At 41.3% G+C, this 12,164-nt stretch overlaps 1 protein-coding gene across 1 annotated transcript; it reads right to left on the bottom strand.

Annotated features, from left to right (window-relative positions):
• Nucleotides 1-4,285: 4,285 nt before the first annotated feature.
• LOC143106262 (uncharacterized) lies at nt 4,286-11,066 on the bottom strand. Its single transcript, XM_076270500.1, has 2 exons — nt 10,783-11,066; nt 4,286-6,459 (listed from the first exon to the last, which is right to left on the bottom strand). The coding sequence occupies exon 2, from the start codon at nt 6,434-6,436 to the stop codon at nt 5,087-5,089; it is 1,350 nt and encodes a 449-aa protein (XP_076126615.1). The 5' UTR covers nt 6,437-6,459; nt 10,783-11,066; the 3' UTR covers nt 4,286-5,086.
• Nucleotides 11,067-12,164: the final 1,098 nt, after the last annotated feature.

Here is a 12,164-nt window from a genome sequence, read left to right as displayed (position 1 = left end):
ACATAGTCAGGCTGTGTACTTTGTAGTATTGTCAATTGGGTTGTGGCTAGATGGGATACAGCTAAGAACGGAAGTTACGTAACAGATAGTGAAATCTCGCCGCTCAGGACAGGAAGTAGGAAGCGATCGTGGATATTCCAAAGGAAACAAGAAAAATAGCTATTTTGCGAACATTAACATCACTTTTATGTTATAAATTCATGTTAGAAATACTATTACAAAATAAATAGCTTAGTTATGATCACGGGTGTCCCAAAGAAGTATAATATATATGGACACGTAAGTTTAAGTTTACCCTGCGTTACGAGAACTTATAATTAAAGACGATCTAAAGACGTCTGAGCCATGGATATCCGTGTCATAAATGAAAACTATTTTTAAAACTATTTTTATGGATCGTTGTGAAAGAGTTGCTTCAATTGCACAACAAACACTGTCATTTCCCTTTGGGGATGGACCATAACTTGCTGTGATGGAGCTGCTAACGATTGGACTGAGATCGTAACTTTTGAAACCTGGCATGCAATATCTACTTCTGCACGGAGACTCGACTCCATCTGTAGAGAACACAACATGTAGGCTTACATATATGTGCAATGTATTGGCAGTACCATTATGACTCATATAGATATATGCAGTGAACTGAATATATTATAATAAAAACTGAAGAAATATGGTATGAACCATATGGACAGATATGTACAGTACAGTTATGTGCAGTGTGGTAACAGTACCATTGTAGTGCAGAAACAGAAACAGAAACATCAGAGACTTGCTTCTACAGCTACATAAGATAAGAGTTAGAGAGTCACAATATGTCCAATATGATTTCATTTAATTTTAGGGGGGTGGGGTTTGTGATTTTCACATACAAACAAAGCATTCTGGTGCATTCTGACAAAATAATAAAGACAAAATAGAACATTTCCTGTGTTGGTAACTTTACTCATAAATATATCTACAGTCAAGTATGCATTTAGAGAAATACAATAAAATATCAATATAATATAATACATTTTATGTGTGGTTGTTTAAGACACACTGAAGGCATGATGCCACCATAGGTTTGCAGAGAACTATATACAATATGCACACTGAAGGCATGATGCCACCATAGGTTTGCAGATAACTATATACAATATGCACACTGAAGGAATGATGCCACCATAGGTTTGCAGAGAACTATATACAATAGACCTCTCCAGAATAAGTCCGGCCTCCTAACTTCCGTATCCATCCAACCTTCGGTCGTCAAATGTCTATGGGAAATAACATGGCGTTTTGAAAGATCGTACCTGTCACACTCTGTCACACATGGCCTTGTCTCGCAAACAGCTGGAAATTCCAACACTTTTTCAACTACACGAAACTTTACAGTGATCATCAAATACCCTCTATATTTAAATGCCCATCAGCCTCAACATTTAACTATATAATAAAAGTCAAAAAGTAAATTAAATCCCATACCAAAGCCGAAAATCGTCTGCGTTTGATAGCCTGGTATGCCGCTCCAAACAAAACGCATGTCTCACAATAACGTACAATGTAAGAAATAAAGGTCTGCCTCGAATAAGCATACCTCAAATAAATACTTGTGCTTTGCAGCCTAAGTAAATAGCAGACCCTGGACATAATTTAGGATTTACGGAAATGCAATCATACGATGTTGGACGCCTGGCGATGCTCTGGCCGTCTACTGTGCCTCTGACACCGCTGCTTCATTTGGATGGTAACTCCACAGGTGAGCGCAAAGATTGGACGTCGTGGATGCGTAAGTAAACTGTTTTTTGCTGAGTCCGCAGACAATATTCTCTTTAACCGTTACTTTACGGTTGTGCGGTGTACAACTCAAAGTAAAGACTCCACATTTTAGATGAGTTGGGGACGTAATTGTCCGCTCAGGCTGACCGTTTTGTGCGTTATCTTCAATACTATCTTCAATATTATTTTCAAAACAGGGTGGCTATTGAGGGCTCTGGCTCCAGTCATTATTGTGGCTACTGGCTATTATAGGCTTGATTTGGTCATGGGCCAACGCTAGAATACGTTTAGAGCACCCGCTATGAGATGGCAAACAATAAAATAAAAAACAAACTAATCATAGACTGTAAAAATGCGCTACACTTGGCACTAAAAACAGAATAGTTTATTTATAGTTCGACTACGGATATTTCACGTCAAGTTCGAATGCATATTTGCAGCAGGACAGCAAGCAGACCGCTCCTAGTTAGAGCCGCTGTGTTATCCAATGAAATTAAGTTGCGCTTCAGGGCGACTCCACTCGGACTCCATGCGCGTTCCCGAGCAACTTTTTCTTCTTCTTGTTATGAGGCAAGGACTTTATGTGCATTATCGCCACCCTCTTACTGGAGGATGACACTCTTTTTACAGAATATCCAATAAAAATCGACGTTGGTCCATGCGTCATTTCCAGCTTTGTAACTGGCGCATGGTCAGAGTCAACTGGCGCTGGATCCGAACCCCAGTGTTCAAGATGGCGTTGACTATGAATTGGCCGGATTTACTAGCCTAGCCTCCACCATTCATTTGTATGGAGGGCGGGACTTAGTCACTCTCCAGTTATATATAATACCTCCATGGCCACAACCAAGGGGGCAGGCGAATTCCCGAAAGTAGAAGCATCGATGTAGCGGTGGTTATCAACTCTCTGCTAACCCCATAGAACGGCCATTCATTTAGGATTTTTTTGAACTCCCATAACTTCATATAACACATATCATGTGCCGATATTTTAGCTTCTGTGTTATCTACATAAACAATAAAAGGCAAAACAAGACTCGACTACCTCGTACGTAACGTTAGGTTCCCGTAAGAAGAATGTTTAGCATGTCCGGTTGAAGGTAAGCTAACACACTGAAGGGAGATAACTGTATTGTTTGAATAAGAAGCGTAGTCCAGCCAGAACGGAAAATCGTGAACAAAGCTATGTAGCCTACAATAGCATTGTAGCCTATGTTAAGGTAAAGCATAGAGACAAGTAAACCTAATGGAAAAACAGTAGTTTTACCGTTAGGTAGTCTAACGATAATCATTTCAGAGGTTTTCGATGGATTGACGTAGGTCAGAAAAGTGGAAAGAAGATTAGCCTCAAGGCTATAACTTTTTTGTTTTGTTTTACCATAACTGTTTTTGAAGATGATCATGTGTGGTAGTTTGAACATTAACACGACTTGATATCACTTGTGAGGATGATATTAATAATAATACATAAATAAATGTTTAACTTTGATGACTTTGAAGGCGAAGGAAGTGTGAGAAGAATTTCTGTGTAGCCTATCATATGAGTTACAAGATTCAGTTCGATGGCTAACGTCACAAAGTTAAGTGCGAGTCTGCGCAGTACTGGGGGGACCAACTGAAAAATGACTCAGTACCCTCCCATTGAGAACGACGGAGTCTGTTCGTCCATTTCTTTTACTGTCTATGGCCACAACCTGTGAGATCTTGTTGTATTTCTTGTTGAATTGTAGTATTTACAGTCAATGGCTGCTCTCGTCTCAGCATGTGTGTCCTTGGATCTAGGTTTTTCCAGAGTGCTAACTGGTCTTAAACTAAACTGGTTGGTGAGTTTTCCCACTACACCAGCTTCAGCTTGTACAAAAGCCAGTCGTTAGAGCTTTACAAATCCAGCTGACTGACACTTCAATAACAGAATTGACTTTAAAGTAAGACGGTGTAGGAATTCTCCTTTCCCAATACCTACTGTGTGTGAGTGTATGGGTGAAGAGGCTGGGTGTGTATCTGTGTTAGTGTAAAGTTGTACTCAATTTCAATAACATGCTATATCAGCAGGCAAGCTTTGGAGAGAGGCAATTCTGCCTACAGTATATTCCACATATCATCAAAATGAGTTTGAAACTATTATGTTAAGGTAAAAGATTTACATTGTGTTGCTTTGCAGTACTGTAATTTCCTGACTATTAACCAAGGTTTATACATTGATTTTGCAAAATTTCAAGCTGGCTGTACAGGGGAATGCATTTATTTTCTTCATTCTTCTGTATGATTAAATAACAATCTGATCCTGATTCATTGGGGTGTTGGACAATACGAAGGTGCGCAAAACACATTTTTTTATTATTATTATTTGCATGCTAGCGGCAATCACAATGGCAGCTCTAAGAAACATTCATTAAGTAACCTTCAAATTTGCCGGGTCTTTCGCCTGTTGGCAGCTGGGGCTGAGACTTTGTTGACCAACATTTTGCTTGTTTTATGTTGTTTTTTTATTTTGTTTGTTCGCTTTGAGAAGTCAAAAGAGGAATCAGCATCATCAGATTTTTATTTTGTTCAAGTGTTTTCTCCCAACCATGAATAAAAAGGTGATCTGTGATGCACCATGTAACCATACCTACATACATATCAACAATTCATAAACACAATCATACCGTCTAATTACGGCTCTCCAACACTCTTAAAGCAAATGTGTTGAAAACAATACAACTTGCTTTGTTTTTAACACATCTCTGAGTTTCCAACACGTTTCATCCAGTCCTTCTAATTGCAGAGTTCGCAGGTGCTAGGCTAGCGCAAGAAAACCGTTGACTTGCGCTAGCCTAGCACCTGCGAACTCTGCAATTAGAAGGACTGGATGAAACATGTTGAAAATGGTCTCCAAATATCACACTTGCTTACTTGGAAATGAGGTCCTATGTCTAAAATCCTGAACCACCCCTATTTTTATATGTAGCCTACTTAGCATTAAATGTCAATGTTAATGTAATAATTTAACAGTTATTACTGAAGGAAGCTCCGTAGCTTAAGCTATGATACCTACTGTAAGGTTAAAGTTTTTGTAGCACATATAATTTATAACATTACAAAAAAAATCCAACAACTTCAGGGTTTTGCATTTTGTGCTATAATATGCTAACATGAATAAACTCTTTCTCTCCCAGATGGCCTGTCATTAAATGACTTAAGTTGTCACTACTGCAAATCCATTGATCAAATTGCCACATGCTTTAAATGTAAAAGCAGTTTTTTTTAAAAAGTAAACAATTGGTTATGACTATTTTTCCATTCCCTTTGTGCCAGAAGATAATGATACAGCACAGTTTTTTGTTCACAGCAGACCTGATTGATTCAATGCAAGATCAATGCTGGGAATCAAACGCTTCTCAAACTCCCAGAGTTTCTTGTCCACAAGCAACTGGTCTTTGGAGAGGTGTCCTTGCAGGGGGACCCTGACATGGATGATGCGGCAGACATCGAACGGGACAGCAACATCGGGTCCAAACTGGTTCAGTGTGGAGTGGACCGAAGTCTGCTCCACTCTCCGGGGGTCAATCAGCAGCTTGGTGGGGTTGAACACGTTCTTCCTGTCTGGCTCTCGGTAGATGTGCTCCAGGATGTTCACACCAGGCACGCGCCTCCACTGAGGCAGACGAAATCGCCCAGTGTCTTCAAACTGCGTTTTGGGGAAGATGTGATTCTCAATCCTGAAGACCCCTGCATTGGGATGTTGCTGCTGTAATGTGTCCATTAGCTTCTCCAGGCTGGCATGTTTGTAAGGCATAATGATCTCATCAAAGTCATTCAGCAGGAGGTACTTTGACTGGTACATATATCTGTATATGCATTCGTTTAGAGTGGTCAGCTGTCCGTAATAATGAATGTCACCGTGGTGCAAGTCATACTTCCACCCAGTAGAGGGCGTTAGGAACTTGTCTATTGGCCAAGGCACAACTTCCAGCATACCCTCTCTCCTGTAATACGTGAGGACTTTCTCAACATCTGGGCCACTGCTGGTGTTGTAGATGACAACCCTCTGAACCCCAATCAGCTTGTACACCTCCATGGTCTGTGCAAACTGAAGGGCATTATTGTACTCCCCAAACAGGTTGGATATGCATATGGTGAAGTTGTACCTAAATGATTCTTTTACCTTCTGGTTTTGGATTAGTAAAAATGTCAAATTGTGGATGACGGTTTGATTAGTCGTTATGCTAACATGTGTGGCTTGCTTTAAGGATTCACTTGTGCAAAACACATCTGAAGTGACAAAAGGAAAGCCGAAGTTGTCACTGTGCACGTCAACTTCTGCCGGTGAAGTTGTGCATCGACTCCGAGCCTTAGCATCAGTGATAGCATTATAATCAGCGTTAGCGTTAGCATTAGCATCATCGTCGGCACACAGGACGCAGTAGAGCGGCTGCAGCTCCTGCCTGCAGATGATGCTGATGACCCGGATGACTCCGCCCCGTCTGTGGTCCTTAAAGGCAGATACCATGAGGTGTCTGGAGCCTGGGATGGGGGTGATGGTCTCCGTGGGTGCCCGTTGCCGTGGCTGCAGGGCAGGCTCTGCTGAGGGTGTGTCTGTGTTCACCAGGGTCATCTCCCGCTGCCACCTCAGTATCAGGATGACCGTGAAGGCGCTGATGCCAACCAGCAGTGCCAGCTTCCTCTGCATCATGCCTCTGCACTGAGGTATGGCATCTGTGTGAAAAAACATGGGGTATTAAACTCATGAACTCTTACACTCAAACACACATTTATGAATGCATTTAAATATATGCAAATTAGTTATTTGATTCATTATTCATTATATTTATTTTGATTCAATGGTCATTCCGTGTCAAATCAGACAAAATCCAGGAAAATGGTTGTTGCACCATCTCAGATTTTGCTCAGAGTTTGTCTACCTAATATTTAGGTCAAAGAACTAAGACCTGTAAAATATTTTTTTTAAATTCCAATGTTTTCATACATTTTTTCACCCTTGATTTTGTATCACTATTACACTCTCAGAAATGCCTTGGAGGCCGTGTTTGGGCATTAATGTCTTGAAAAGTATTCCTAGCCTGCCCAAACTGTGTAGGGTGGATGACAGACATGTTCTCAGTATGACTGGACCCAGTATGCCCATTAGTTATATTTAAGGCCCTATATGAAACAAAGTGCCAAACTGGTGATATTGGGGGTCTTGCAAACTCAGTTTTTGTATCCGTATGGCACCAATCATTATTTTGTCTCCAAATACAATACTTTATTATGACCGCCGTGCAGCGAAGCGGCGGTCATATAGGTTTAGTCCGAATTTATTTATTTATTTTTTTTTCTTTTTCGCATGCCCAAATTTCCGTCAATGATTCCCGGGACACTGAAAGACCAGGGTACACGAAACTTGGTGGGCATGTAACCCCACATGGATAGCATGGAACCATCGTTTTTCGTTTTGATCTGTAGCCCCCCCGCTGGACTGGACCCCCCGAAAGGAGGGTAGGGCAGACACAGTTTTCTGTGAATATCTCGAGAACCGTAGGGTTTAGGAGGACCATTTTTTTTGTATGTTGATCTCAAGGGGCCATGTCAACCCATTACATAACCACTCATTTCATGTATAGCGCCACCTAGTTAAACACAAAAAAGTAAAAATGAGGTGTTGTAATCGCAGGTATCTGTGACCTAACATAGTCAAAACTGCACGAAATTGGAAGTGTAGGATCATTATGACACCCTCTGTATGCACGCCAAGTTTTGTGGAATTCCGTTCATGGGGGGCCACACAATAAATTAATTTATGTTACTATACACCAACTGGCCTGTAGGTGGCCGGAGACAGTTTTCTGTGAATATCTCGAGAACCGTAGGGCCTAGGAGGTCCACCTTTTTTATGTATGTTGGTCTTAAGGGGGCATGTCAACCCATCCCATTACCACTTATTTCATGTATAGCGCCACCTAGTTGTATAGACACAGTAGACATATGTACGCTTGCATGCACAGGCACATACGCAGGCACACACACAAGCACGCACACACACACACACACACACATACACACACACCCACACACATAACATAAACATGTACATGCACACATGCACACAATTCAAGAATTTCTCAGAATTATGAACAGGCAAGATGGAGGTGGGGTTGTATAAAATGAATTTTACATGTGAAATCTATGCACTAATCATGTTTTGGTACATGTTGTCTAGCAGATACCAGTGAGAATTGAGTGTGGATAATGCAATTTAGTGAGACAGTTAGAATCATATAGGCCTTTCAGCGTGATTTATTTTTGTGGAAAAAATGTGCGGCTGGGCGGCGGTCATATTTTGTACCGCTCTGCGATACATCTAGTTAATGTTGAGCTAATATTTGAGGTCTCTGCAACAAATGCACATTACGATGTTAAAGGATAATTCCAGTATTTAGCACTTTGAGTCCCTTTTCTGGTTTGTTTTGGATGAACTAGAGTGGTGGACATCGAAATTTTGATGATGGGTCCTGTCGACTTTTTGGCACGTTTTGAATTGCATTTGACTGGTTGGCTATGGGCATGCACAAACATGTCCTTAAAACAACCCTTAACGTTCGTTTTCAAAACTGTGCAACTCACCGAGGGTCATGCAACTTTTGACTGAAGCACTCAAAATCCCTCCGGTGGCCCCTTAATAATAAATTAACAATAAATAACGAACAGTCCCTAGATTGCTGCTGGGCTATATGTCTTGGTTCATGTCTGTTAACAACTCATTGCCGTCAAGCGCGTATCTCGCGGTTGCATCCATTACAAACAAACATGCAATGTGAACGTCTGGGATTGGGGAGAGCACTAAATGCTCTACTGAATAAGCACAAAGTCAAACCTTTAAATGAAAAACACTCTTTAATAATCAAAAAAATAAACCACTAATGAAGTAAACTTGTGACCATCAAAAATCATTTATTGCCTGTAACTGTGATAACAGGACGTAACAGGAAGGCATTTGGCTGAGCAACGGAGGTTAATATGCTCTATATTTTGTCCAAATGATGTCTGTCTATCATCGTTGCACTCGGAGAAAACCGTTATGTTTCATTTGTCCTGCCTTTCTGCAAACGGGATTCACTCGCAGTTAACCAAATATTTCTTTATTAGGGCAGGGCAGACATATTTCTGGCTATTCATTTATTTCTAAACTAGTCTGCTAAGGTCTGTAGTGAAGTCTGTGTAGGGTTTTCCAGACTCCATTTCTTTTTACGAGACACCCTGCTCACAAGAGACATCTGCTGGTTGTTTGGGTTGTTGCAGCGTCATTGCAGCGTCACTGGAAAAATACAAATTAAAGTCGCGTGATCCCGCACGCGGACTGCGAGGGAAGCTGGCCAAATCGAAGCACTGCCCACTGTACCTTGACAGGTTTGCACACTCTTGGCATCATTATAACCAGCTTCATGAGATAGTCACCTGGAATGCATTTCGATTAACATCAGAAAGAAAAGCAGCTGTACAAACAAGCTCCACCTGTGTGGGAGCTACAGGACCATGCAGTCTTTATACCTGTGTTTGCCCTTGATAATGACCACACAGTCTTTATACCTGTGTTTGCCCTTGATAATGATAGATAGGTAGAAGGAGAAAGAGATCTGTGGAAAAGTATGAATTGCTATGAGTACACGATTTTAATAACGTACAATTGCTGATATTTCTAAAAACATATTTTGTAATGTCTGACGCAGCTTAGAGACTTTCAAACCTCAGTAAAAGGTGTCAGTTATGCAATGTTGATGGTATTCAGGTCAATTAAATTAAAACATCTTTTCACTGTCTTTTCTAGGTGAAAACCACTTCGGTCTCCCTTGCCTCTTGTGTCAAAAATATAGGCCTGAGACACATGTCTTTGGGAGACAGAATGCAAGCTCTAACCTGTTAACATGGGCGCTGAAATGAAAATGGACAGGCCATGCACACACCACGCACCTTGGTGTGAATAAGCCTTTAGAAAGCCATTTCAGGTGTCTAACTCAAGTGGTTGAAGAAAAAAATCACTTTACTCTTTTTAGTTTTGCTTAGGCTACTACATAATCCCATGTGTTTAAAAATAGTTATGCAAATAGTAAAGAAAACCCCATAAATAAGTAAGTGTGCCCAAACGTTTGACCGGTACTGTAAGTAAATGCATAACACACATAGAACACAAAATGCACCTGAGAAATGAGAGAAGAAAAGGTTGTTTGAGGACATTCCTGTGTGATAAAATCCACATAAACACAGGTGAATTATGGACAACCAATGCTGGGCACAACCTATCCCCTAACACCCTTCCATGGCCCGGGAGGACCAAAAGTTGTTTTTTACAACTTTTAAAAACAGGTGTAGCCTAATCCAAATCACGGTTATCTGTCAATTTGGCAAACTTTCAGAGACAACAGAATCAGTAGGGCACCAGTTTTGTTTCATTGTATCACCCTGGCCTATGTCAAAAGCAACCTTACATTAACTTTTGTTTGCCTTTTGTCTTACTTTCCCGTCATTTAAAGCGAATAGGCTACATGCACAATTTAGTATTTTTTAAAGTGGATTAGAACCTACCAAGAGGCCTACTGCATTAGCCTCTGCTGTTAGTCATGACTATAATGTTACTGCCACCCATCAGTAAACAGATCAGGTAGGTGGACCAACCCTTTTGAATTTTTAAACAACATCGACCAGTGAGTGCAAGTAAGGAGAGTTTGTCCTGAAGGAAATAGCTGCATAGCAGGATGAGAGAGAAAGTCTATGTGAAATAAAGAGAGTTTGTCCTGAAGATATAGCTGCATACTGTAGCCGGATGAGAGAGAAAGTCTATGTGAAATAAAGAGAGTTTGTCCTGAAGGAAAGCTGCATAGCAGAATGAGAGAGAAAGTCTATGTGAAATAAATTAAGTTTGTCCTGAAGGATAGCCGGATGAGAGAGAAAGTCTATGTGAAATAAAGAGAGTTTGTCCTGAAGATATAGCTGCATACTGTAGCCGGATGAGAGAGAAAGTCTATGTGAAATAAAGACACTAACCTTAGAGGACCAGAGGTGATGTGAGGTGGAGGCAGATCAACTGTGTGTGCTGCCAGTGTCCAGCATCTGAACACTGAACCAAAACGAGCCCTGCTATGTCAATCCCTTCCAGGAAATACACCCACACTCACACTGGCAACATGAGCCTGATTTTACACTAAATGGAATATGGGAGTGGACATCCTGTTGTAGTGTCCTGTCAGAGGCCACACCTTGTGTGTATCAGTTTTGGGAATCTTAACAATGATCCCACAATACCTTCCAGCGCGCACACACACAGACACAGACAGGCCCCCTGAAAGTGATTTGACATGGTGAGGTGATGACATGGCGAGTGATTTGACATGGCGAGGGTGGAACAGCTACTGGCCACTGTCACAGAGGAGATCTTTGGCATTTGAATGATGGCTCCGATCCAGTGCACTTTCCAGCAAACTCTCCACCAAAGCGCACATGAATAGGATTGGTTTAGCAAGAGTGTTTAGCAAACTTGCTGAAAAGGATGTGCACAGTTTGCATTTGCACTGTGATTGGCGGCCAGCCAGCTGGTGCTCTACTTGAGAATGTGCCAAGAACTCCTGCTGGGTGTGTGTGTGTGTGTGTGTGCGTAAGATGAGACTTGGCCAAGGGAGGGCGCTAAATTACTCCAAGACAACTGGTGTGAGACTGCAGCTTTATTTTCGATACCGGGAGCATGTTACCCGCATGAAATGTCAAATTAACAAGCCTGTGGGTGAAGCCAGTTCTTATACCCTTAACACACACCCACGGAAAATCACAAGATGCCATCCTTCCAGTGATCATCTAACTAGCTGGTATTTAAAAGATAAAAATATTTACAAAAACCCAACCCAAACCATGTTTGTGTTGGAACCCCCCTGGGGTCAGCACCATCAGATACCTTACAACAAACATACTTTAATGATTCCTATACAGAGGGAGGTTTCAGATGGCAAAGGGCTTATCTCGACATACCTTAGTCAAAGGATGGTAACCAGATTTCACTGCATATATTATGTAGGTTATACTAAAACATTCATTCAATGATAAACTTATATACAAATTATACCACAATGCTAAGTTGTGTTCAATATCCCACAGGCAACAAACTGCAGACATGGAGTGTGTGTGTGTATGGGGGGAGTCTAGAACAAGACGGGTGAATGGTAGGTGAATGTTTTGGTTTGCGTATCAATCAGTGCCAGAGGCTTCCTTCTTCTAGTATGTCAGCTGAAAACAGTGGTGAAATGGAGGCTGGACGGGCACTGGTATCCCTAGAAACCTAGTTTCATTGAGAAATCCTATCCCTATAGCAACCTAGTTTCATTGAGAAATCCTACAGCTCTTCACATTCTTGGTGACTTACCGTAACCAATTTGCCA

Source organism: Alosa pseudoharengus, unplaced genomic scaffold (genome assembly GCF_046254945.1).
Source record: "Alosa pseudoharengus isolate Yale_2024_CS ecotype anadromous, Long Island Sound unplaced genomic scaffold, YU_APseudo_1.1 YU_APseudo_1.1_scf_6, whole genome shotgun sequence".
Lineage (NCBI taxonomy): Eukaryota > Metazoa > Chordata > Actinopteri > Clupeiformes > Clupeidae > Alosa > Alosa pseudoharengus.
Note: the sequence above shows the minus strand (reverse complement) of the source record. Positions and strands in the feature narration are given on the sequence as shown.